This window comes from Carcharhinus amblyrhynchos, chromosome 12 (assembly GCF_965287045.1).
Source record: "Carcharhinus amblyrhynchos chromosome 12, sCarAmb.v2.hapA, whole genome shotgun sequence".
Taxonomy (NCBI): Eukaryota; Metazoa; Chordata; class Chondrichthyes; order Carcharhiniformes; family Carcharhinidae; genus Carcharhinus; species Carcharhinus amblyrhynchos.
Window position 1 is genome coordinate 4,525,142 of NC_137335.1, and position 27,845 is coordinate 4,552,986.

At 40.9% G+C, this 27,845-nt stretch overlaps 1 protein-coding gene across 3 annotated transcripts in view; it reads left to right on the forward strand.

The window, feature by feature from the left end:
- kif16ba (kinesin family member 16Ba) overlaps window positions 1–27,845 on the forward strand; it is a 152,000-nt gene that overhangs the window by 40,315 nt on the left and 83,840 nt on the right. For 2 of the 3 annotated variants that reach the window (XM_080200001.1, XM_080200002.1), the window contains exons 8-14: window positions 2,406–2,574; window positions 2,719–2,850; window positions 6,355–6,530; window positions 9,828–9,893; window positions 11,027–11,086; window positions 25,527–25,646; window positions 27,763–27,814. In XM_080200001.1, coding sequence (XP_080056127.1) covers window positions 2,406–2,574; window positions 2,719–2,850; window positions 6,355–6,530; window positions 9,828–9,893; window positions 11,027–11,086; window positions 25,527–25,646; window positions 27,763–27,814 — 775 coding nt within the window. The remainder of the gene's footprint in view (window positions 1–2,405; window positions 2,575–2,718; window positions 2,851–6,354; window positions 6,531–9,827; window positions 9,894–11,026; window positions 11,087–25,526; window positions 25,647–27,762; window positions 27,815–27,845) is intronic. The other variant, XM_080200003.1, reaches the window with a different exon arrangement.

Genomic DNA, 27,845 nt, shown 5'->3' on the forward strand with positions numbered 1-27,845 from the left:
ATTAGTATTGCACATGTGACAGTTACTGGAATTGCCTTGAGGGCAAAGTGTAATCTGAACTCGTTCAGTTGCTCATTCTACGTTTTGGTGAAGGGTAACTTTCAGCAAAATTTAATTGTGATGGCCATTGTTAAGTTATGAGGCTGCACTTCAAAACTGTGTTCAGTCTTTTCAGTTTGCGGCAATCTTTTAGATCTTATTAAATCTATTGTTTTAATCTTAAATCCTCCAGTGGCATTTAAAACTGTAAAGGTTGCAGTTAAGAACTTTTGAAGTTGTCATGAAGCGATACATTTTTTTTTCCCCCGTGTTTAAAAATAAAGAGTACAAGGGCCAAGTGCTATTATTGAACACTGACCTATTATTGAACACTACTATACTTTACACTGATTTTAAAAAGTAGCCTGTGTGCATGACAAAACTGAGTTATGTTTGTGAGATGCCTTAGGACCCTTCTATATTAGCACTGTATAAATACAAGTTAATGATATTCAATGAAATGCCTATGCCTCTAAATGGAGCACATGTTTTAATAGAGCTTCTTAATGAATGAAGAATATGCATTAATTACATATTGAGGATTGCACAGCGCTGAGCACTGCTGCCTCACAGCGCCAGGGACCTGGGTTCGATTTCCTGGTTTGGGTCACTATCTGTGAGGAGTTTGCATGTTCTTCCCATGTCTGCATGAGTTTCCTCCAGGTGCTCTGGTTTCCAGCTACAGTCTGAAAGACGTGCTGGTTAGGGTGCATTGGTTATGCCAGATTCTCCCTGTGTTCCCAAACAAGTGCCAGAGTGTGGCGACTAGAGGATTTTCACAGTAACTTCATTGCAGTGTTAATGTAAACCCACTTGTGACACTAATAAATAAACTTCATTGTAATATACTTAAAAACTCTTCCTTGAAGATACTCACAGGATGGTTAAAAGACAGAGAAGAATACGACCCTGATTTGTTTCTAGCTAGTTTCGATTTTGTAGTCTGAATGGAGTGGTGAGCGTTATTGTTGTGGCATCGGCTTTCTCTAACACTTCTTTTCACAGGCTAAAGGTGGTTCCTTCTACAAACGATCTTGTGCATGCTTTGTCTGACTTTACACTCTGATTAATAATTGCATTTTAATTACAATGTCGGCCATTGCAGATTGTGCCCATGATCTCTTGACTGCTTCAAATGCCCTGCAGCAGACTGAATCCAGACTGTGTATTTGTAGATTCATTTACAATTGGAATAAAACCATGGAATGGGGAAAGATTACTAGACAATTGAAAATATAATACTTATCCTATAAATTGCATCAACACGCAAGGGAGTTAAAAAGAAAAGGAATTTTAGAATTATAACGCTTAGGAATGTGCAACGAGAAAAAGCCTACTGAGGTCCATCCAGATAGCTTCTAAGCACCAGAGCTATCAGAATCCCATCATGCTTGCATACCTATATTTTATTCTTTATGTGCTTATTGGAATCTCTGGTGGCAGTGAGAATTGGCACTTTCCACTTCCCTTGCCAGTCCATTCTATGCATCTTTTCTGTGAAGTGGTTAAATCTTCAACGATGCATTCCAGCTCCCTCATATCTGAAAACAGTGAGAGTGTTCAAATGGTGGCACAGTGGTTAGCACTGCTGCCTCACATCGCCAGGGATGCAGATTCGATTCCCGGCTTGGGTTACTGTCTCTGGAGTTTGCGCATTCTCACTATGTCTGTGGGGGTTTCCACTGAGTGCTCTGGTTTCCTCCCACGTTCTCCCACAGACATGCTGGTTTGGTGCATTGACCTGAACAGGCGCTGGAGCGTGGCGACTAGGTGGGTTTCACAGTAACTTCATTGCAGTGTTACTATAAGCCTTACTTGTGACTAATAAATAAACTTTAACTTGAAGAGGCAGCTACGTATAGCTCTTGTGGCGAACGGAATCAAAGCTTATGGGGGGAAAGTAGGATTAGGCTATTGAATGGAATGATCAGCCATGATTGTGATGAATGATGGAGTAGGCTCGAAGGACCGAATGGCCTCCTCCTGTTCCTATCTTCTACGTTTCTATGATGGCACTTTAACCATTTATCATTTATTTAGTATTCCAAACTAAACTCTTATACCCTGATTAATTTCCAAAAATAATCAACTTGACCCTGGTCCTTGGACATCTCGATCTCCATTGTGAAATGTAGGGGAGGGAAAATGGTTTTTATTTTCAATGCGTATCTGTTGCGTCTTCTTCACACTTGTGCTTTTGCTGTAATACAGTATTTGCATGTTTACTATAAAATTAAAAAAGAAAATTGCCTAATTGTAAGTCTAAGCATAAATAATTGATCTCAAATGTTGCTTCTACAAGGTAACTGTTTCCAGAAAAGAATAATTGCGATGTGTCCTGAGTTTCTTTCCAATTGAAATCCTAGGCCAAATTTGATGCTGAAATGCCTTGTGAAACTATTAGCAAGATCCACTTGGTTGATCTTGCAGGAAGTGAAAGAGCAGATGCTACAGGTGCCACTGGCGTAAGATTGAAAGAAGGAGGGAATATTAACAAGTCTTTAGTGACACTGGGGAATGTTATTTCTGCTTTGGGTAAGTTCTTTATTCAGTTTTTTCTTGAACCATTTATTTTCATGGAAGCAATTAATTTTTGTTAAAAACAGCTGACTGCCTTGGCTTTGCATTTCCATGAAGCTCTTCAAAAGTGATGAACCAAACTGCTTTTCATTTTCACAGCTGACTTGTCTCAGGACAAGTCAAATTCTCAAGCAAAGAAGAAACAAGTGTTTGTGCCTTACAGAGACTCTGTTTTGACCTGGTTATTGAAAGACAGCCTTGGTGGAAACTCAAAAACCATTATGATTGCCAGTAAGGTTTTAAGGTTTTTTTCAATTGTGTGCACAGTTTCAAGTTCCGACATATTAACTTCTCGTTGCACCTATTAACCACCCCAAATGATTATAAGTTGCATTACGGTGAATAATAAGACCAGTGTTAATTAGTTTGTGAATTCTGTCCATACCCATTTTGCTTGGTGTAGGCACCTCCAGAGAAGGATTCAGCTTGGTTTCAGACAATAACACACTGAGTTGTTTGTGTTTAAAAGTTTAAAGTTTATTAATTAGTGTCACAAGTAGACATTAACACTGCAATGAAGTCACTGGGAAAACCCCTAGTTGCCACACTCGGGCACCTGTTTGGGTACACTGAGGGAGAATTTAGCATAGCCAATGCACCTAACCAGCACTTCTTTCCAATTGTGGGAGGAAACAGGAGCACTTGGAGGAAACCCACACAGACATGGGGAGAATGTGCGGACTCAGCACTGACAGTGACCCAAGCCAGGAATTGAACCTGGGTTCCTGGCACTGTGAGGCAGTAGTGCTAGCCACTGTGCCACCCATGTGAATTTTCACTATCTGGTAACGTGTCTAAACTGGAAAGGAGTAGTCCAGATATGATGCCTCTCCGTGGAGAATCAAAGAAACAGTGCTGCAGCTAAAGCGATTTTCTTACTTGTAGGCATTGGAATCCTAAAGAGCATTTTGTATTTTGCAGAAGCATGTCATAATCAACAGCTGTGGTAAACAGCCAAGGATAAGCTAAGGCTAGTCCCTGAAATTCCCACCTATTGAGCTTAGCCTTCAACAACCAATGTAATTCCCTTAACATTTTTGATTCTATTATCTTACTTGGTTGCATGTTCCAATAGCTCTTTTGAGTATGGCATTTTTAAAACATCGCCTTCCACGTTACAGCCTTCTGGTCTCAACGTCAAATCCAACAACTTCAGATGATTAGCTTTCCTCCAACATGGCCCCTTTGTTTTCATTTTATTTAATTTTTAACAGTTTTCTACCTTTTATTTCTTTCTTGTCTTTTTTATTTTTCTTTTCCCCCGTTCTTTCCCCCTATTTTATCCCCCCCTTTGCTTCCCCTTTTTCTCAATTTTACCCCTCCCTCCCATTTCCCCCACCCCCACCCCACATCTTCATCTGTCACAGTTTGCCCTCTGATTTCAGCTTCTCTGCTGTTTGGCCATTCACACCTTCTAGTCTCTCGATGGACTGTCATTAGCAGCCTTTCCCCTGTCTTTCATTCTCTCACCCTAGAGTGTAAATATCTCCCACTTTCTGTGTCTTTTAGCTATGACCCATGGTCATCTGGACTCAAAATGTCAGCTCTCCTTACAGATGCTGCTAGACCTGCTGAGATTTTCCAGCATTTTCTCGTTTCCTTTCACTAGTTTAAATCCTATTTCTTGCTAGTTTGCCTAACCTTTCATTCTTGGGTTCTGCTTAGTTGTACCTTTTTTTAATAACCTTTGTATGGTGCTTTTGACTGAAATCCACCTTTTTGTTGATGTAAATCCACACCAATGACATTGCAAGTTGTATGAAGAATTCTGTTTTGTTTCAGGAATGTCTTGTGTAAAGTTGCTTTGAATATCTGATAAGCAACTGAATATTTTAATCGTTTTCATTATTCATTTTGATGGCCATTTCACCAACAAATGTGCAGAAACATTGAGTACACTTTGTTATGCAAACAGAGCAAAAAATATAGAAAAATATTCCAAAGCACTTCATAAAGGGAGAATATGGGTGGCACAGTGGATGGCAGAGCAGATTGAATGGCAGAGCAGATTTGTTGGGCCGAATGGCCTAATTCTACTACTTACGAGGGCATGTTGAAAAAGCAAGACTGTTCTCCCAGAAATAGAGAAAGAGAAAAGATAATACAACTGAGGTGTTCAAGATGGCGTTCTTATCAAGATAGTAGGAGAAGAAATATATAATGATTAGGTCTTTTGCCAGAGAGGAATAGAGGAGAACTTTTTTTCACTAAGATTTGATCGCATCTGGTCACTGCCTGAAAAAATGTGGCAGAGGCTGATTCTGTTAATTTTGAAAGTGAGTTGGGCAAGAACTTGAAGATGAGTTTACAGATTATGGACAAAAAGCAGGAATATGTGACCAGCATAATGGCTTTTTCAAAGAGCTGGGATGGATACAATAGGCCGAATGGTCCTCCTGTGTTGGAGGTTTCCAGGAATTTTATAAAAATAGAAAGTGAAATAGGTACTTGTTAAAAGAGTGAGTGAAATATTGTGCTTCCCTTGATGGATCTTTTTCATATACTCAGACTGCAGGTTTTGCTTTCAGTAACTATCATCATTCTGGGTAGAGTGGGATTGAAAGTCCCTGCAGAGGAGATCTTTGAAATCACTTGAATTAATGTGAATTTTCACTTCTATGCTGTTAGCCTCACTGTAAAAAGCCTTGGAAAATGTTGAGTCTTGTTGAATGAGGTGCAACTGAATTCTTAATACTGTACTAAATTTACAATGCACAACCTCTCTGATCCTGAAAATCTAAATGTATATTTGTGAAATATCAAATCCATATTTTAAAATAATTTTTCAAAGTTTAGCCTTTGAACTTCCACCTTGATCCAATATGCATGACCCAATTAATATTCACTGTCTGTAAAAAAAAAGGTTAAAAAGTAAAGCAAAATGTGTGACATTTTCAAATGTGAGAATTTTTCAATGAATATTTTCGTCATTACATTTGTGGAACTGATAGCAACTTGGGTGGCACGATGACAAAATGGTTAGCACTGCTGCCTCACAGCACCAGGAGCCCGAGTTCAGTTTTGGCCTCAGGTCACTGTTTGTGTGGAGTCTGCACATTCTCCCCGTATCTGCGTGGATTTCCTCCGGGTGCTCTGGTTTCCTCCCACAGTCCAAAGATGTGTGGGTGTGGTCAATTGGCCATACTAAATTGCCCCTGAGTGTCCTGGAATACATAGGTTAGGTGGATTGGCCATGCTAAATTGACCCTAGTCAATTTAGGGGTCAGGGATTCATAAGGTAAATATTTGGGGTTACGGAAATAGGGCCTAGGTGGAATTATGGTTGGTGCAGGCTCATTGGACCGAATGGCCTCCTTCTGCACTATAGGGATTCTATGATTTTGTGAAATGAAGGAATCTAGATGTCGGTGTTAGGGATACCCTGCTCCTTCAACGGGTACTTTCACAGAGCTCTCCAGGAGTTGCTTAATGGCATCATTGTCACTGGATGCCTGGAGATCCCCTTGAGCTGAATCCAGAAGCCAAGTCAGGAAAGGGCAGTTCCACAGCATAGAGGTCACCACTAGACGCCTTCCAGGTCAGTGGCGAGCCCCATTATTTTGCCACTGAGCATGAGATTGTCTCTGTGTTACGTCAACCCACACTAATGATGCATTGCTCCTTTGTAAGTCGTATGAAAAGTTCTGCTTTGGTTCTCTTTCTTATGCAGAGCTTCTTTGAATATTTGCTAGGCGACTGAGTACTTCATTATTTTCCTTTGTCGTTCTTCGATAGCCATTTCACCAGCAGATGTCAATTATGGAGAAACATTGAGTACACTTCGCTATGCAAACAGAGCCAAAAATATCATTAACAAACCAACCATTAATGAAGATTCTAATGTCAAACTCATTCGTGAGCTACGTGCCGAAATAGCACGGCTGAAGGCTTTACTTGCTCAGGGGAATCAGGTTAGTTTTTAATCTCTTGATGTATTGATAATTTGTTTTTGTGGGGCTATAAGGAGGCCCCGGTTACCAATTTTAATTGCCCTGTTACATTCTAGTAACCTCGAGTTGGAATAATGAGTGGCTAAATCATTTATCCTCATTGAGCTTTGTTTATAGAAGTTGCTGTTTTCCTGTGTGGAATGTTGCAGGGATAACGGGGGTGCATTAATGACCCTTCCACAAAAAAAAATTAATGGTACAGACTTTAGCTTTGAAGAATTATAAACCTAATTAAGATGATTTCATTTGAATGTAATCCACTCTAGATCAGCATTAATAATTGACTTGGATGCAAGGGCTTCAGTTTTCTTCTTTCCCCTCTAGATGGCAGCCAAGGTTTTCTTGTACAGCTTTAGCTGAACTTGTGGGTGAAATTTGGAACATAATGACAGATGCCACACTAAATGTCCAGTCAAGTGTAGCAAATCTGGTGTCATCCTGTACCTAATCCACCTCATTTTCAATGTGCTAAAAATTCACTGCTTTCACACAACCCCTGGCTTGGTCTTTTTTAAAAATAAAAAAATCTTGTATTGATTGAATGGTTCAGGGGGGTGAATTAGTCCTGTGGAGAGAGATTAAAGTTTCTCATTTTAAGCAATTTTTTAGTTCAGAGCTTTTATTAAAATGCATCTCATATAATATCCCCTGGGCTAATAATTTTGGTTTAATGCATTCTGAATGATCCAAAGTATCTCGTTAATCTTACTGGACTTCCAATGGAAAGAGTAAAGAAGCTATATTTTTGGCTACAGGAGATGATTGGTGTGGTAACACTTCTAACACGTGAGCGTAGAAAAGAGGAACAGTAGGCAATTTGGCCCCTCGAGCCTTCTCCACGTTCATAGAATTCCTACAGCGCAGAAGGAGACTATTTGGCCCATCGACCTGCACCGACAATCCCACTCACATTCCATCCCCGCAACCCCACACATTCACCCCTCCAATCCCCCTAACCTATACATCCCGGGACACTAAGGGGGAATTTAGCATGGTCAATCAACCCAACCTGCATATCTTTGCACTGTGGGAGGAAACAGGAGTACCTGAAGGAGATCCATGCAGACACAGGGAGAATATGCAAACTCCACACAGTGACCCAAGCCAGGAATCAAACCCAGGTTCCTGGTGTTGTGAGGCAGCAGTGCTAACCACTGTGCCACCGTGCCACCCCAACTAAGTTCAACTAAGCTCGTGGCCATTTTCCCACACAATATCCATATCCCTTAATATAATTAATATCTAGAAATGTGTCGCTCTGCCTTGAATATAGTCAATGACTGATCTGCTGCAGCCTTCGGGTAAAGAATTTCAAAGATTCGCCAACCTCTGAGTGACGAAATCCCTCCTCATCACAGTCCTAAATGGACTACTACTTATCCTGAGACTGTGTCTACTGGTTCTAGACCCTACCCTACCCACCCACCCCAGCCAAGGAAACATCCTACTTGCATTTACCCTCTCGAGCCCTGTAAAGAATGTTTTAATGAGACCACTTCTTTCTTCTTAACTCTAGAGAATGTAAGCCCTGTCTCCTGAATCTCTCCTTGTAGGGCAACCATTGTATTGTATTTGTATAGTTCTTTAAATCACTAGCCAGATCTAGTGACAGATTGCTAAACCAGTTGTGTCTCATCTGCAGCCCTCATGAAATGAGTATAAAAATCATACCAACTAGATTGATTAGGATAGGAGAAAGTTGAGGTTTTACTGAGCACTAGGACTTTAAAGGCACATGTGAGGAAGTGGTTAAGCAGCCTCATGGCTACAGAAGCAGCGTGACGGACTGAGGGTGAATGGTGGAGGTTTGGAAAGTGCAGCAATAAGTGATTTGGGGAGATTACTTTTCTAAACTGAAGTGAGGTTTGATGGTGGTGAGGTTGCAAAGAAGTGGTCAAAGCTGGCCTTGTCACTGATTGAGCATGGGAGTAGAAAGGTCACTGATAGATGACAGGATCACTATCTGAGGGTGGTTAGTTAATATGGAAAGAAGATAAGAGGTCAGTGAATGCAGAGGAGAGGAGATGAACATAGTGGAGGAAAATATGGTGAGGCCTGTAAAGCCAAAGGTAGTTTGTGGGTGGGAATGAAAAGGAAGTTGGCAGTATTAGAACCCTCCAACCCACTGAGTATGTGAGCATGTTCAATGAGAAACTTGTTGGAAAGGGAGGCTGGAATTGTTGTTTGAGGCAGTGATGAGTACTCTGATGGAACCTTTGGAAATTGCAGAGAGAGGTACGGATGGCAGTAGTATACTTATTCAAGGGGACAGTCAAACTGAATGACATCAGCAAAGTAGGAAGAACGAGGAGTAATCAGTAGCAATTGCTTGTGTGAAAGATTTGGAGTCCTTTTTAAAAGTTACTGAGGCAAACCATTGCTCAAGGTGAGGCAGACACTTCTTGACAAGTTGGCCATCCAGCATTTTCAGATAATTAGGTTGGACCATCAGATTTTGTTTTGTGTTTATGTTCTGCCCCTGGTGGCTTTTTACATCTGTTTGGCATATCAGATAGTTATCTGGTTCCAAAATCAATCAAAATTATAAAAACCTGCCAGGCATCTGCAGGGCTATCAAGGATATGAGAGAATTTCAAATGCACTTGGCTTGGGTGAAAAAATTAGCTATGCAAGATGGCATCCTCTAGATATTTGAACGTTTCCACATGGTTCTCTTTTTTGCTTGTTGCAAAGACAGCATTATCTACTTGCTTACAGAAGTCCATAAAATCTTTTTCTTGATAACATGGGGTGGCCCAGTAGTTAGTGCTGCTGCCTCACAGTGCCAAGGACCTGGGTTCAGTTCTGGCCTTGGGTGACTGCATGAGTATACTCCAGATGCTGTAGTTTACTCCTACACTCCAAAGATGTGCAGACTAGGTTCATTTGCCATGATAAATTATCCCTTAGTGTCCGGGGGATTAGCAGGGTAAATATGTGCGGTTACAGGAATAGGGCCTGGATGGGATTGTGGTCGGTTCAGGCCCAATGAACCAAATGGCTGCCTCCTGCATTCTGTAGAGATTCTGTGATTTCCATGATTAAAAATTATAATGCTAAAGCTTGTACTGTTCGAGATATGATTGAGTGGCTTTTGGCATGAAAGTTGTGTGTGAATATTTGCAGCAGTAAGGATGCAGATGTGGGCTGTGTGTATGATGCTGAGAACTTTCCAGTGCAGGCTGTAGGTTTCTCTACTATGCTGTCTAATTTCGTAAGACACGTGTTTACCCTCAACCAAATATATTTTCCTTTCAGATTGCGTTCTTGGATTCTCCGACTGCTTTAAGTATGGAGGAGAAGCTTCAGCAAAATGAAGCTAGAGTAAGTAGCATTATGTTGCACATATTCCTTTTGATATAGACAAGTCACTTTTAAATTAATTCACTATTGACATAATTTACATCGGAGACACAGGACGTTTGGTCCATCTGTATAAAATTTAGTTTATCTCCCATGGCGTTTAAACAGGAGGTGAGATTAAGGGTGGAATTTTACTGACATGTCTGCCTGAGGTTGATACGATCCTGCCCGAGGCCAGTGGAGAATGCCGTTTTCTGATCCTCGCCCGCCCCTGGAATCGGGGCAGGCATGCTGGTAAAATTCCGGCCCAAATGTGATGCATATTTGAAGCAGGATTAGAGGATAAGGGATAATATGGCCAGAGGTATAAATATAATTGAGTCTCCATCTTAAATGCATCCATTTTTATATTGTACTTTGATTTTATATTTTTCATCATTTAATCTAATGAAAGTCACAAATAACACCACCTGTGACTGTGATCCAGTGTCCTTTTCCAATAGAATACATAACAAAAACTACAATAGGTCTCTCTCTCTCTCGTTTGATCTTTTTCTTTTCCTTCCTCTCATGCACCCACCCTCCCGTGCATCTCGCTCCGCGCTCTTATGCAAACACTTTTCAAAAGTGAATCTACATTTTGAAATTTGATGTGTGGTTTACCTTACTTGTGATAATGGAACATGAGAAAAATATAATTAGAAACTGCGAAATAAGTAATGTTTTGTTTGGCAAGGTACATGCTGGGAAATGTACATTATATGTTAAAAGCAAATTACTATGGAAACTGGAATTTGAAACCAAAAGAGAAAATGCTGGAAAATCTCTGCAGGTCTGCTAGCATCTGTAAGGAGAGAAAAACAAAGCTGACGTTTTGAGTCCAGATGACAAAGGGAATATTCCCCTGAATCTTTTATGCTTGTTGCAAGGTTTTGTTTTTTAAAAATGCAATTTTTAGTACTGATTTCTGGTTACTTGCCTTAGCTACTTATTGTGGACTGAAATATTGCATTGGAATATATTCTAATAGCTGTTTTGCAAAGAGATCCAGGTGAAACCTTTTTTTCTTGCTAACTGTTCCACTTTGGTGGGAGGCACATTTTTGGTGCATAGCTTTATTTGGTTCTGAAATGCTTCTTTTTGTCTGCTGATAGGTTGAGGAACTGACCAAAGAGTGGACAAACAAATGGAATGAAACGCAAAATATCCTTAAGGTAAGTCTGCCATGAAGTATTTAGCTTTTTGCCAGTGGCAAATGTTAAATAATAATAGTCAAACCTTTAATGATAATGTATATGGCATGATTACAATTTACATCTGATCAATCATTTGTGTTTAAAAACATACTTAAGCAATTTTGATATTTTGCTGTGAAATTTAAGGCATTTCTTGACGATGGTTGGAACTAAATCTGAATTCAATCTAGCACTTAGCTGAACCCTTGTTTAACACGTCATGTAGGGCAAAATCTAATGGGGGGGGGGGGGCCTGACATCTGACACCAAAACTGGTGACACACACACCAGCTTGATCTCTGGGAACCCCGAGGGAATTAAATCCCTAATGAGCAACTGCCTCGCTGCAGGGGAATCTGGGAGGGCATTTAATTACAGGACGCTCCCATTAGCATAGAAATCCTATCCTTCCTGGAGCTATTGGCCAATCAAGACTGGCAGCACTTCATTACCAGCTGCGCCATTAGAAGTGGTGGCTACTGCTGCCAGTTTTTCACTAAGGTTCATCATGGGATCCCTGGATAAGTGACAATGGGATCGGGGTCATTGGAAGGGCATCATCGGGTCGAAGGGAAAGGCAGGGGATGACTCTCAGATCTTTCTGATACCGGATTCCCAAACAGGCAGATTGCCTTTTTAAAAAAGGACTACCTCCAATAAGTAGATTTGTTTAACCGTTACCTCACATGGTAAATTCCCCCCCCTACCCAGGTGAGTACTAGTTGCCCATTTAAGGGCCTCAGTTGGCATTGGAGTATTAAGGCCACCCATATACCTTCCTATCCTGAATATAAACTGGTGGAGACAGTGGGTCCTCAGTGTACCCCCTTGCCTGGCCAAATAGCCGCATTCCTGCCATGAAACTCACCTCTGGAATGCATTAAATCCTGCTCCTGTTCAACTTGTTCCAGTTTTATACCGGTGTCTCCAATATTAAGCTACCTACATTTAAGTAATAGTTAAGTTTATTGCATCAAGCCGCCATGAATAAAATTTTCTTTTAAAATGCTGTCTTTGCAATAATCTGGAAGAACTGCATAGTGAAATAAATTGCCAGTAGAATGTGGAGGTTGCAACTGCTTGACTGTTGAGCTGATTTTGTTTGAGTAACCAGAGGTTGGAGGGAACAATTTAAATGTCTTACGAGAGTGAATCTGTTTTGGTCATGACTTTCTGGGGCGGAGAGGGTGGGGTTCCAGACCATTCACATTTAGTACACGAACACTCCAGGTTAGTTATAAAAATCAAAAATGCTCAGCAGGCCTGGCAGCACCTGTGGAAAGAAGCAGAGCCAACATTTCAGGTCTCTAACTTCTCATCAGAATTGGAGAAAGTTAGAAATGTATAAGATTTTGAGCATTTGAAAGGTGGGTGGTGAGTGTGGGAAAGTGGAGTTAAAGATGTGAAGTAGCACAAAAGCGACATCTGTGATGGGGTTAAGTCAAAGAGATTGTTAGTTAGTTACCTATCTGTTAAATTTGATCGTAGAATCCCTACAGCGCAGAAGGAGGCCATTCGGCCCATCAAGCCTGAACCGACAAGAATCCCCATAACCCCACATATTTACCCTGCTAATCCCTGTAATGCTAAGGAGTAATTTACCATGACCAATCCACCTAACCTGCACATCTTTGGACTGCGGGAGGAAACTGGAAGAAACCACACTGACATGGGGAAAACATGCAAACTCCAACAGTTAATGAGGCCAAAATTGAACCCGGGTTCCTGGTGCTGTGAGGCAGCAGAGCTAACCTCTACAGCACTGTGCTGCCAGCAACAGTGCATTAACCTGTTCAGCTTCTGTCTTTTTGTCTGGACCTTGTAGATTTCCTTCCCTAAAGGACATTAGTGAAACGAATGGTTTTTACAACAGTCCACAATGGTTTCATGACTATCATGATTTTCTTCACCATCTGCCATGGTGGGATTTGAACCCAGGTCCCAGATCATTACTCTGAGTCTCTGGATTATCAGTCCAGTGACAATGCCACTTTGCCACCTCCTTCCCACTTGATGAGTATTTCCTTGTTGTAAGAAATATGTTGACGGATCCAAGACGTTTGTCCTAAGTAAAAGTGAAGGAATATCTTGTTTTTATAGCCTCAATTGAACATCTTTTTGAGATATTCTATAACCCTCAGTAACTAATGTCATTTCTATCAGTACTTGGATTGCAGATTTATTCAAAATATATTTGTTGTAATCTGTATTGAAGGGTATATGTTAGTTGAACAAAGCAGGCAAATGTTAAATTTAGTTGGTGTTTTAGTTTATTTGTATAAGGTCTTTCAAAACATTAAGTATCAATGTTACTCAACTACAGGCTTTTACCAATTATTCTGTGCTGTAAATTGTTGAAGATCAATAAAATAGTTGTTTTCTTTTAATTCTTGGGAGTGGGTGTCACTGGCTAGGCCAATCTCCAGGCCAATCCTCTTTGCCCTTGAGAAGATGATTGTGAGCCCGCCACCTTGAACCACTGCGGTCCATATGCTGTAGATCACTCCCACAGTGATGTAAGCGTTTTGACCCAGTGACAGTGAAACAATAATTAATAACATTTAATATGTTGTGATCGCTACACCTGTCTAAAAGGAGCTCTGAGATCATAAATTGTTGCTGCTAAAGTTGAGAGCTCAGTTTTATAAATCACATTACATCATGATTTTTCTTAGCCATCTCTTGTTTATTACAGCCATTACATTAAATTTAATCCAATTTCCATTAGGTGTTTGACAGTCACCCTTGCTTATAAAAGACGGTATCCAGGATGCTATCCGGATGTCAGTCAGTGTATCACAAGCAAATATTGATGTGTTGTCACAATATAATTGAAGAATAGTAGTAGAGGAGGGTACAATTTTTTCTTTTAAAAAGTATTTAGACAGTTACATGGGTAAGATGAGTATAGAGGGATATGGGCCAAATGTGAGCAATTGAGACCAGCTTAGCGGTTTTAAAAAAAAAAATGGCATGGACAAATTGGGCTGAAGGGCGTGTTTCCATGCTGTAAAGCTCTGTGATTCTAATAGCATGACCTACCAAATTTACAGTGCACTAGTATCACTGGACCAAAACTCTTTGAATCCTCAACTGTCCTACCATCTTAAATCTGTCTTTCCACCTTGAGTTTTCAGAGGCAGAACCTATTGAACCACCATCTTGGGTGGTAATCTTTGGCATACAACCCACCCATCCTGCCCATCATAATCTTCCTGTAACACAATCTTACGACACAAAGTGAAGTTCTCCTAAGTGCAGTAGTGTTGGATGCTCCTCTCTTTGCTCCAAACTGAATTACAGTAACCTTGGCCATCCACCTGAGAGGGTCAGTGGGACCTCAGTTTAATGTCTCATCCAACGAATGATGCCTCCAAGAGTAGAGCATTCTTGTAGCACTGCACAGATTGTCAGCCTAGGTTATGTGCTCAGGCCTCTTGAATTGGGTGTGAATTTATTATCTTCTCACTCACGTGGGCTATTACTGAGCCAAGAAGGATATACTTGGAGAAAAAAAAATTACAATGCAATTTACAATATCTCAGTTATGTACTGTATCATTAACTGAAATGGTAATTACTTGTATAGAGAAAATTGGAGTGCTAATAACTAGTTGTTTAATCAATGAGTGTAAATGAAGTATCCTTCACAGATTAATAGAAATGATGGCATTGGCCATAAAATGTTTAATTTTAAGTTGCACGCTGTTCCTGATATTTTTCTTCAAGCATGCATTTAATAACCTGTTTAATTGTGCAATTTTGATTAGCATAGAGAGAATAGTGTGTGGGGAATCTGAAATAAAAACAAAAATGCTGGGAACACTCAGCAGGCTAAGCAGCAGCTGTGGAGAGAGGAACAGAGTTAATGACTGTTACTTTACGACCTTGCTCGGGCGAGGCTCATAAAATCCTGCCCAAGGCCAATGGAGAATTCCATTCCCTGATTCTGGGGCAGGCGAGACAATAAAATTCCTGCACGTCTTTCAGGTCAAGATGATCTTTTATCAGAATTTCTAAAAGGCCATTCGCGGATTGATGGATTTGCATTTTGGATATATCATCAAATAAGACTCTATCTGCGCTTTTGGGTGAATGTAAAAGATCCCATAGCTCTGCTGAGGAAGAGCAGGGGAACTCTCCATGGTATTTTGGCCAATGTTTACCATCCAACCAGTAAATCGTTATCCAATTCTGTTTGAGGGAGTTTGCTGCGTGCAGATTGGCTGCCGCGTTCTATACATTACAATAGTATGATTGTATGAGACGCAAAGACGTTATGTTAAACTTGTATAGAGCCTTGATGCACAGTCTTCCTGCACAAAGTGGAGTTCCTTATTAGTGCATTACTGGTAAATGCTCCCTACTTTGCTTCAAACTGAATCTCAATAACTTTCCCATCCACCTGAGAGGGTAAGTGGGACTGCTGGTCTTTATATTACATAATGGATATAGAGGCACTGGAGAATATGCAAAAATGAAACTAAAGGGATGATACCAGAATTGAATGTAATACCTATCAAGAAAGGATGGACATTCTTGAGTTGCTTTTTTCTAGAAAAGGTTGTGAAGTGACCTAATGTGGGCCTTTAGAATGTTCCACGTGTGAGGAAGAACAAAACTAGAGGCATCAATAAATTCAGGAAATCACCAGAGGAAAGCTTGCTTACTCAGTGGCTAGAATGTGGAACTTGTACCACAAGGAGTAGTTGAAGCAAATAGTTGCCTGGTTTAGCTAGCACTGTCGACATCAATAAATTTTGGTGGAATATGGGTGATGCTGACACATCTAAAGCCAAAATTTTGAAAAGAAGTTTTAAATGCAGATAGGGGAAGGGGAAGGATGGGTGTAGGCATGAGTGGAGTGTAAAATAACAGCACAGGCAGGTTGGGCTGAATGGCCTGTTTTATGTGCTCTATATTCTGTGTAATTAGGACTTTGGAAAATCCTTACGTTTACATACAGAAATGCACGGTTTTGTTTGCATTTCTGCAGGTCAAATGTAGACTCCGGTTGGAGGGATGTTGTTAAAATGGTGGGTCATGGGCACAGTCATGAGGAAGTCTTTCAGTGTGGGCAAAGTAGGGGATTTAGGCAGAGCATTCCCAAGGGCAAGGGACTAGTGGCTAGAAAGCTTGCCATTATTGAGGAAGCTGAGGTAATGAGAAAGAGGTCTTGCCTGTACCTCTGGTAAAGATCCCTTGCACTATTTTGAAAAAGAGCAGGGGAGTTTCCCTGGTGTCTGAGCTAATGCTTACCCCTCGATCGACATCACAAAAAACGGATTATTTGGTCGTTATCACATTGCTTTTGTGGGAGTTTTCTGCATGTAAATTGACTCCTGTGTTTCCTACATTGCAACAGAGACTATGCTTCTAAAGTAGTTGTTTGTATGTAAAACACTTTTGCACATCTGTTGAAAGTGCAAGTCTTTCTTCAAGGATTGGAAAACTGGCCTTGTTGGTCCATATTCTTACATGGGTGAATGCAGCTCCAACAACGCTCAAGAAGCTCAGCACCATTCAGGATAAAGAAGGCTGCTTGATTGGCACCTTGTCCACAAACATTCACTCCCTTTGTCACTGACGTACAGTTTCAGCAGCGTGTACCATCTGTAAGAAGTACTGCAGGAACTCACCAAGACTCCTTAGGCAACACCTTCCAAATCCACAACCGCTACAATCAGGAAGGATAAGGTCACCAAATGCAGGATCACCACTACCTGGAAATTCCCCTCCAAGTCAGTCAGCATCATGACTTGGAAATATGTCGCCATTCCTTCACTTATCACTGAGTCAAAATCCTGGAACTCCGTCCCCAACAACACAGTTGATGTACCTACACCACATGGACTGCAGCAGTTCAAGAAGGCAACTTACTATCACCTACCTTCTTGATGGTAATTAGGGATGGACAATAAATGCTGGCCTAGCCATCAATGCTCACATCCCATGAATTAATTTTAAAAAATATAGCCATGCTTCCTATTGGGAATAATGTGTGCACAATAATTAAATGTAAACCTGTCCTACTGATTCTTTACGAATGACTTTTTCAGATATAACCCACTGATTTTAAATTTGATTCCTCTGCACTTATGTAGACGGATCTACCTTGTCTCTTCCATAGATGATTCATTTGTAGCATAGTGTTTATGTTATGATATTGGGCTAGTAATTCAATGTGATTGTTCCAGTCCTCCTTTGTCACCCAACCCATTTCCTCTTCCTTCCTGTTGAATCAGAAATTTGTCCAATTTTCTTTATACACAGTATGGAAAACACTCTTTCTTAGTTGATGCAGCAGTATCTATTTGATAACAAAGTTAAACAAATAATCTGAATTTATTCAGCATGCTTGCTTAAGAACAGAATCTTATCTAATGGCTTGCGGAGGCAACTTTCTCACCGCTGATCTAATTTTGTAATGGGTTAATCCTCATGTTACATAGACCTCTTTGTGGGTGTCAATTATGTAGGTTAAAAACCACCACCTCAATTTGTTTCTCGTTATGAACGCCCCCACCTCCCAAAGCACTTCAGAGGCTGTTAATTACTGAAACAGATGCACACAGTGAACTTGATTCAATTCCTCAAGAAACATTTGACCTGATATGAGACAAGAGCAAAATGTGAAATAAAAATAAAATGCTAGGGAGAGTTCTCAGGTCAAACAACATTTAGAACCATAGAATCCCTACAGTGCAGAAGAGGCCATTCGATCCACCGAGCTTACACCAACAACAATTCCACCCAAGCCCTATACCCTTAACCCCACATATTTACCCTACTAATCTCTCTGACACTAAAAAGCAATTTAGCATGGCCAGTCAGCTTAACCCGCACATCTTTGGACTGTGGGAGGAAACCGGAGCACCCGAAGGAAATCCACGCAGACACAGGGAGAATGTGCAAACTCCACACGGTCACCCAAGCCGGGAATTGAACCTGGGTCCCTGGTGTGTGAGGCAGCAGTGCTAACACTGAGCTACTGTACTGCCCCTTTTTTTTTGGAACGAGAAATGCAGTTGGCATTTCAGGTTGATGAACTTTATTGGTTGATGAACTGGGCGGTACGGTGGCACAGTGATTAGTACTGCCGTCTCACAACGCCAGGGACCAGGGTTCGATTCCCAGCTTCTGTTTGTGGAGTTTGCACATTCTCCCCATGTCTGCGTGGGTTTCCTCCTCCAGTCTGAAAGATGTGCTGGTTAGGTGCATTGACCCAAACAGGCACCGGAGTGTGACAACTCAGGGAATTTCACAGTAACTTCAACATTAATGTGAGCCTTACTTGTGACTAATAAAACTTTTTTCAGAAGTTTTGACCTGAAATGAAATCTAGTTAATGTAAGAAAACAAATGTTTAATTTTGCATAGGCCATTATGCAAGATGCTGTACTTCAAAACATGCTGGTAACGAGATAATGTTACATACCTGACACCAACATACCCTATAATTATTTTTTTGGATTACGTGGTGATTTAAGTGTACAGCCACTTTAAACGTTTTTGTGGAGTCGAGAGTCCACTATAATTTAAAGGACCAGCTTGTGCAAGGCCTCAGTGGGAATTTTCAGGTTGTTAGAGTGAAAGTTGCTGAACATCAAGTATTTAGAGATGTGCTGAAAAATTGCTTTCCATTTAGAAATGTCACTATCCATTGATTCAAAGAAAATAATTTTAAATTTGGATATGGTTAAATGCAATCTATTTGAATGAACCGAAAACACATTTAAGTTGAATATTTCCCATGGTTAAATAAATTGTGTAAAAATGTTCCATGAAAGCACCATTTGAATTATTTTTTATTATTACTGCAACTAAATACTCACAAAATATATCAAGCCAGATTTATTAGGTTTCTAACTGTAATTTTCCTGTATTGCTTCAGGGGATGGTGTTTTTTATGGCCATGCCGCAGTGGGAAGGGCTGTGAAATTCCATCCAGTAACTTATTTTTACACACTTTAGTAATGGATTTTAAGACGTTACAACCACTTTTTAAATCGACACACATTGCCAAAGTATTATTGATGCCAATGTGGTCTTCAAACCACATGTCTACTTTCATTGTGGTGAGCTATTTACAGAAGTTCTTCAGTTCTGCTAATCTTAACTTCTAACAGGTCCTCTAATGGGTGCCTGTGATGAATGAGGGTGATATAGCCTACAGCATTGGTAAAGGTAAAAAGCTTCTGATGAAAATGCGCTTTTCGAGGCCTTGGGGTTGCATCGTTGATCTCGTTTTCTTAATATACAGCCTTTTAAAAACAAATAATAATCCCACTTGTAGGGAGTAGCAAGATACAGTAACCATATCTGAAAGCAATCCATTAACACACATGGGACATATCATTAGTCATTGTAGGAGTTAATCAGCACATCGCTAGTTTGTAAGATTTTTGCCCACTTTTATTGTTCAACATCTATCAAAGCTGGGCATTTTATCAAGGAAGCAGGCTTTTTTTCCTAAAAATAACACAAATGCAGTCGGTGGTTTGAGTCTGCAGTTTGATTTTCAATTGAAGCTAACATGACATGTTTCAGATCCAAAATCGAACTCTCAAGCCACAGATGATTAATTCCTTAGAAATATGAGACCAATTAACACCTTTGTTTGATGCAGATTATCTGCTAGCAGTGTCGCTGTGATGAAGTAGAATTCACATTTGTTTTGACACTCACTAAGATAAGGAGAGCCTGTGTACATCAGTGTGTGATGTGCTTTTATTTTATCTATTTCACTCATATTCGGTTGTCTCATTTCATTTTCTGCATTTACACTGATACATTATTATGTGTGAATGTCTGTGTAAAGTATGATTGGAGGACTGATTACTGGTTGAATGCTGCAGATGTTCAGTGTTCGGAATACAATAGTGAATAAATGTCATTACCTTCAATCATCAAATGTGTGAGAGACTATATTTTGTGATGAAAAAATTAGAGATGTGTCAAAGTTGCAACTCTTGGTTAGCTATTATAGGGCTGGATTTAAGTGAAAGTTCTGGTTTTAAACTACTTAGCAGAATAATTGGTATAAGCACCCTTACTCTAATTAGATGACTGGTCATTAATATAAATTAAAATAATTCACAGGAACTCTGACTGCAGCAAAATTTTGGAGTCATTCTCACTTCCCAGCTTTCTTTCCCTGCTTTCGGCCAGCTTTCTAGTCACTTTACTTCTTTGAAGCGCCACCTCTTCAATGATTGCAGCTTCTCGCTTTTTGCAGTTAGGTGCATTGGTCATGCTAAATTGCCCCTTAGTGTCCCAGGATGTGCAGGTTAGAGGGATTAGCAGGGTAAGTACGTGGGGTTTCGGGGATAGGGCCAGGATGGCATTTTTGTCAGTGCAGACTCGATAGGCCGAATGGCTTCCTTCTGCGCTGTAGGGTTTGTACGATTCTCACCTACTGGTCAATTCAGACTGGAACTGTTATGATGTAAGTGTTCCTAAAGTGGTGGATGACCAGAGATTTGTAGTTGTTATTACCTGGAAATTCTGCTTTTTTAGGTTGAGTTGATAATAAATGTGACAAAGATAAAGCAGTTGAGTCTTGCAGGAAGAGAATATTAGTGCCCAGTACCAATATTCTGTTAAAATTTGTTTTTAATGTAAAAGCAGTTACTTTTAAAGAGAGATTTATTTTTGTACCGACTGTAGGCAGACTCTGACTTGTCTGTCATATCTGTAAATTGAACATTTCTCCAACTGTTATTGCTCATGCTTTTTTAATGAAATTCTGTCCATAGCAATCAAACTGTAAATGCACAAATATACTTTCTAATTTTCAATTGGTGAATATTTTACCTTCCTTGAATATTGACTTGTGAAAACCATAAAATTTTCAGACTTCATTAAAAACTTGGGGCTTGGGAACAAGAGGAAGCTATTTGGCCATTCAGTAAGATCATGGCTGATCTCGTTGTGGTCCCAACTCCACTTTTCTATCTGCCCCTCATAACCCTTGTCTTATCAAAATCTATCTAACTCATAATAATCCATACCTTGCAATGTAATACAAATTGAAAATATAATGGAGCACTTTTCTTTTTCAAGAAGCATCGTTTGATTTAATGGGCTAACTCTTGCTGAAGCTCGGCTTCTCACACTGTGCGCTGTTAGAATTTATCCTGCTTATAGGGATGAATGCAACTAAAAATAGCCCTCTTTTTTAGAAGGAAAGGCAGTAAGTATCCTCCTTTATTTATTTATGCTCCAGCCAACCTCTGCAACAGATCTGTCTACTCGTTCATCTCATTTTGTGCCTGTGGGACCTTGCCATATACAAAATTGGCTTCTGTGTTTGCCGATGTAACAAGTGACTGCCCTAACACAGATCTGCACATCTCAGCCCCCTATATTCATCTGCCACAAATGTCATGTCACTGTAGGGTTCCTGATCGTGGCACGCAATATTTAACACAAGCGTTGACCACCAAGGCACAAACCACCATCTCACGGGATGGAAGGCTGCCAAAGGAAGTTACTGTTCTTCACTGCTTTGGCTTTATTTGTTCATTCGTGGGACGTGGGCGTCGCTCGCTGGCCAGCATTTATTGCCCACCCCAGTTACCCAAGGGCTGTTGAAAGTCAACGATGTTGCTGTGGCTCTGGAATCGCATGTAAACCAGACCAGGTAAGGATTTTCTTCCCTAGAGGACATAAGTGAACCAGTTGGGATTTTTCCAACAATTGACAGTGATTTCATGGTTATCAGTAGATGCTTAACTCCAGATTTTTAAAATTGTATTCAAATTCCACCAGCAGGAAGTGAGCTGGGAATTGCAGAGGGAGATTTTGTTCTTGTCACTCTGTGTGCATGTGCTTCTGCAGCAGGTTACACTGTATATACAGTGTGCAGCAACACATCAGGAGAACAGATGGTATTGGAATGGCAACAAGCTCTAGTCACAGGTTTGGGGTGGGGGGTGGGGGAAGAGGGAGGGCAGACGGAAAAGGAAAGTCCCACAATGGGAGCTGAAGAACAGCTGATGTTCGTGTGAGTGGCGGGATTCAAACCCGGCCCCCAGAATATTAGCTGAGTTTCTGGATTAATAGTCTGGCGATAATACCACGAGGCCATCACCTCCCCTGTGATGAGATGGCTATGAGATGGTTTGGTTACAAAGGAAATGAAAGATACCAGATCCATGTACATTCTTTACTTGATTACTTTTGCTTAACAAACCTCAGATGTTATTGTCCTATCAGATTGTTTCACATGTTGATCATAGGAGCAGCAACATTGTAATGAAGGAGCTCGCACACGAGGGTTGCAAACTGAACTCTCAAGAAAAAGCTTTTTTTTAACATACTAGACAGTCTGTCACTTAAACTTTCCCAGCACAGTTAAGATTCCTTCTAAATCCCTTTGATTTTTGCTACATTCACATATCCTAGCAATCATCTTTTTTCCTCATGCTAGACCACATTCAGTGGTTTCACTGTCGTGGAATCCCCCACCATCAATGTTCTGGGAGTTATCATTGACCAGAAGGTGAACTGGATGAACGATATGAATGCTGTAGATGCGAGAGCAGGCCAGAGGCTAGGAATCCTGCAGTCACTTCCTGACTCCCCAAAGCCTGTCCACCCTCTATAAAACAGCATTGTGATGGAATACTCTCCACTTGCTTAGATGAGTGCAGCTCCAACACCATTCACAAATGGACAATGGCAACGTTGTGTACCATGTACAAGATGCTCCTTAGTCAGTACCTTCTAAACCCACAACTGCTACCATCAGGAAGGACAAGGGCAGCTGACACAGGGGATCACGACCGCTGAAAGTTCCCCTCCAAGTCGCTCACCATCACGACTTGGAAATATATCACAGTTCCTTCACAGTCATAATGTCAAAATCCTGAAAATCCCTCCCTAACAGCACTATGGGAACTAACAGGGACTGCAGCAGTTCAAAAAGGCAGCTCACCACCATATTTTCAAAGGCATTAAGGATGGGCAATCAATGCTGGCCTGGCTGGTGGCATTCATATTCCAGTAAATGAATAGAGAAAAAATTAACAACTCTAAAGGGGAAATTATATAATCCTTCATTGCTTCAGTTGGAAAATATATTGTATTTGTTACTTGAAATTTGGTGCAAAGTGCAACCAGCTGGCTTTAATATAGCCAAACTGGTCACTCATAACTATCGCAGAACAGCCAAATCTTGTAATCAGATGGTTGCAACGTTTTACAACCTTTGAGCGTTTTTGCCCAGTAATGTTTGTGTAGTATTACGCAAATATTTGTAAATTTGTCTGACAAATTTACTGGAGTTCTATGAGGATGTGTCTAGGGCGGTAGATAGAGGAGAGCCGGTGGATGTGGTCTTTCTAGATTTTCAGAAGGCGTTTGACAAAGTACCTCACAAGAGGTTATTGCAGAAGGTCGAGGGACATGGAGTTGGGGGTAAGGTGTTAGCGTGGATAGAGGATTGGTTGTCAAATAGGAGGCAGAGAGTGGGGGTCAACGGGTGCTATTCGGATTGGCGGATGGTGACTAGTGGAGTGCCCCAGGGGTCGGTGCTGGGGCCTCAGCTTTTTACCATTTATATAGATGATCTGGAGGAGGGAACCGAGTGTAGGGTGTCGAAATTTGCTGATGACACCAAGATTGGGGGAACGGCAAATTGTGCGGAGGGTGTGGAGAGTCTGCAGAAGGATCTAGATAGGCTGGGCGAATGGGCCAGGAAATGGCAAATGGAATTTAATGTTGGCAAGTGTGAGGTGGTCCACTTTGGTAGGAAGAATGGTAGGAAGGACTATTACTTACGTGGCGAAAAACTGCAGCAGGCGACGGTGCAGAAGGACCTCGGGGTCCTTGTGCATGAGTCGCAAAAACCCAGCTTGCAGGTGCAGCAGGTGGTCAGGAAGGCAAATGGGATGCTGGCCTTCATAGCGAGGGGGATTGAATATAAAAGTAGGGAGGTCTTGCTGCAGCTGTATAGGGCATTGGTGAGGCCGCAGCTGGAGTACTGTGTGCAGTTTTGGGCGCCGCACCTGCGCAAAGATATTTTGGCCTTGGAGGGAGTGCAGAGGAGGTTTACTAGGCTGATACCGGAGTTGAGGGGGTTGAGCTATGAGGAGAGGCTGAGTGAACTGGGCTTGTACTCGTTAGAGTTTAGAAGAATGAGGGGAGATCTCATTGAGACGTATAAGATGATGAATGGGATGGATAGGATAGAGGTGGAGAGACTCTTCCCCCTCAAAAAAGACAGTAGGACTAGGGGGCACAGCCTCAAGATAAAAGGGGGATGGTTTAGAACGGAGCTGAGGAGGAACTTCTTCACTCAAAGGGTGGTGAATCTCTGGAATTCTCTGCCCGTTGAAGTGGTGGAGGCTGCCTCGCTAAATATTTTTAAGACGCGGGTTGATGGGTTTTTGATAAGAGAGGGGATTAAGGGTTATGGGGAGAAAGCGGGAAAGTGGAACTGAGCAGCGACAGATCAGCCATGATCTTATTGAATGGCGGGGCAGGCTCGAAGGGCTAGATGGCCTACTCCTGCTCCTATTTCCTATTTCTTATGTTCTTATATAATTAAGTGCTGTAGTTATTAGAAATTATGATCTCTCTGTGATCCTTTCCTTTCTCTTTTTTTTGCTGTGAGTAACTTGCTGCTTAGCATTAGGTCACATACACCTGTGGTAGGTTTGAGTAAAAAATAGCTTGCGTTGAATAAATGTTTAATATTTGTTAACGTTAGCATATCTCCATTTGTGTTGCTTGTGGTTAGACTGTAGTGATCATACAAACATATGATCATTCCCTTGCTTGTCAAGAATCTATCTGTCTCTGCCCAAAATATTTTGGAGGGTGGTGTTATAGTGAAGGGTTTTGGAATGCTGAAATGTCAACTTGAGGTGCATGTGGCTACTGGCAGGATTTGGAAAGAAGTTTGTATGTGTTATCTTATGAATATAAAGTTTGAATCCCAGCTGCATTTACTTTGATAAAAGCACTGAATAGCTGCAAGTGTGATTCAGAAACTTTGCTTATGATTTTGTTGATAGTTAGATGTAAAGTTTATTTATTAGTCACAAGTAAGGCTTACATTAACACTGCATTAACACGGCAATGAAGTTACTGAAATTCTCCTGGTCGCCACATTCCAGTGCCTGTTTGGGTAAATGTACCTAACCAGCATGTCTTTCAGAATGTGGGAGGTAACTGGAGTACTCAGAGGAAACCCATGCAGACACAGAGAGAATGTGCAGACTCCGCATAGACACTGACCCAAGCCGGGAATTGAACCCAGTTCTAACCGCTGTGCCACCATGCCACGAGAAGCACAACACAACAGCTGGAAATGAGCCCTGATGTAGTATTACCATATTAAATATGTACTATATTTTGCAAATAATCGTTGTCTAGTTTCTAATAGTCAATGTTAATTCTTATTACTTTAGGAAGAAACATTAGCTCTTCGAAAAGAAGGAATTGGTGTGGTTTTGGACTCCGAGTTACCACATTTGATTGGTATTGATGATGACTTGCTTAGTACAGGAATTATTCTGTACCATCTTAAGGTAATGATTTTGATTTTCGTTTGATTTATTATTGTCACGTATTTAGGATACAGTGGAAAGTATTGGTTCTTGCTATACAGGCAGCATACCATTCAGAGTACAGAGGCAAGAAGGAAAAGAGAGGTTGCAGAATATAGTGTTGCAGTTACATATAGGGTATAGACAAAGATCAACTTAATACCAGGTAGGTCCATTCAAAAGTCTGATGGCAACTGTTCTTGAGTCAGTTGGTATGTGTTCTCAGACTTTGTATCTTTATCCCGACGGAAGAAGGTGGAAGAGAGAATGTCCGGGGTGCGTGGGGTCCTTGATTATGCTGGCTGCTTTTCTGAGGCAGCGGGAAGTGTGAACAAGGTTAGTGGGTAGGAGGCTGAATTGTGTGATGGATTGGGCTACATTCGCATCCCATTGTAATTTCTTGCTATCTTGGTTAGAACAGGAGTCATACCAAGCTATGACACATCCTGAAAGAATGCTCTCTATGGTGCATCTCTAAAAGTTGGCAGAGATGGTGAATTTCCTTAGCCTTCTGAAAAAATAGAGACGTTGGTGGGCTTTCTTAACTAGAGCATGGAGGGGCCAAGACATGTTGTTGGTGACCTGAATTTAGCATCATTTTGATAATCTCTGAGCAGATCAAATACAGTTTTATTTTAAAGAAGGTAGTACAAATCATTTTATTTTCCTACAATGCCAGCTCAAATGGCTGCATAAGAAATATTCAGTTTTGGGCCGTATACCTAAGGGAGGATGTGCTGGCATTGGAGGGGATCCAGAGGAAGTTCACAAGAATGATCCCAGGAATTAAGGATTTGTCATATGAGGAATAGATGAGAAGTCTGGGTCTATACTCGGAGTTTAGAAGGATGAGGGGGGATCTAATTGAAACTTACAGAATACTAAGAAGTCTAGATAGAGTGGATGTGGAGAGGATGTTTCCATTAGTGGGAGAGACTAGAACTCGAGGGCACAACCTCAGAGTGAAGGGATGCTCCTTTAAAACTGAGATGAGGAGGAATTTCGGCTAGAGGGTGGTGAACCTGTGGAACTCTTTGCCACAGAGGACTGTGGAGGCCAGGTCATTAAGTGTCGTTAAGACAGAGATAGATAGGTACTTGATCAGTAAGGAGATTGAGGGTTACAGGGAGAAGGCAGGAGAATGGGGATGAGAATCATATCAGCCATGATTGAATGGCAGAGCAGACTCGATGGGCCTATTTCTGCTCCTATATCTTGTGGTCGTCTTATTCTCTCTCTGGATAACGTTGACTGACTTGTGCTCGGAGAAACCCAAGAGTGAATGTCTAAATGTTTTTTCCCCAGAACTGGGATTTGATCAAGAAAGTACATTAACTGCCGGAAAGAAACAATGGGAGTTAGGAACGCCTCAAGGCAAAATATGCACAAATTAGCTCTATTGGTTTAAAATACAAATAGAGGAAGAATTTCATTTAATGGTACTCAGAAGGAAGAAGTAGTTTTCTTCTCGAACATCGTAAATGTGCCAGTGAAGAGACGCGTGTTTCTGGAACTTTGTTTTTTAAAACAGTATGATAATTGGAGTTTGGTTAGCTCAGAAGCTTTAAAACAAATTGTAGGCGACACAGAATTTTAGATAAAATGTAGAGCCATCAGAGAAACGTAAGTTTTGTTATGTATTGTTGGTTCAGTTTAGATTAGTTTGATCTGCTTTAATTGGGAATCCTTATAACTACATTTATTATGATGTGGAGATGCTGGCGTTGGACTGGGGTAAGCACAGTAAGAAGTCTCACAACACCAGGTTAAAATCCAACAGGTTTATTTGGAACCACGAGCTTTCGGAGCACCATCTCCATCAGGTGAGTCACCTGAGGAAGGAGTAGCGCTCCAGAAGCTTGTGCTACCAAATAAACCTGTTGGACTTCAACCTGGCGTTGTGAGACTTCTTACTGTACGTTTATTATAAATAGGTAATGTATCATAATTATTGATTTTATATTTCTTGCTTTTAATAAACCTTGTTTGCACCAGATCGAGGAGTTTAAAATGATCAATGTTTTGCTACGTTATCACCTCAATCATTGACTTGATTTTTATTTTTATGGTAACAAATGACCTCTCTTTTCTTTAATAGGAGGGCAAAACCTACGTTGGACGTGAAGATGCCACTACTGAGCAAGATATAGGTTAGTTAATCTATTCCTCATGATGCCCAGA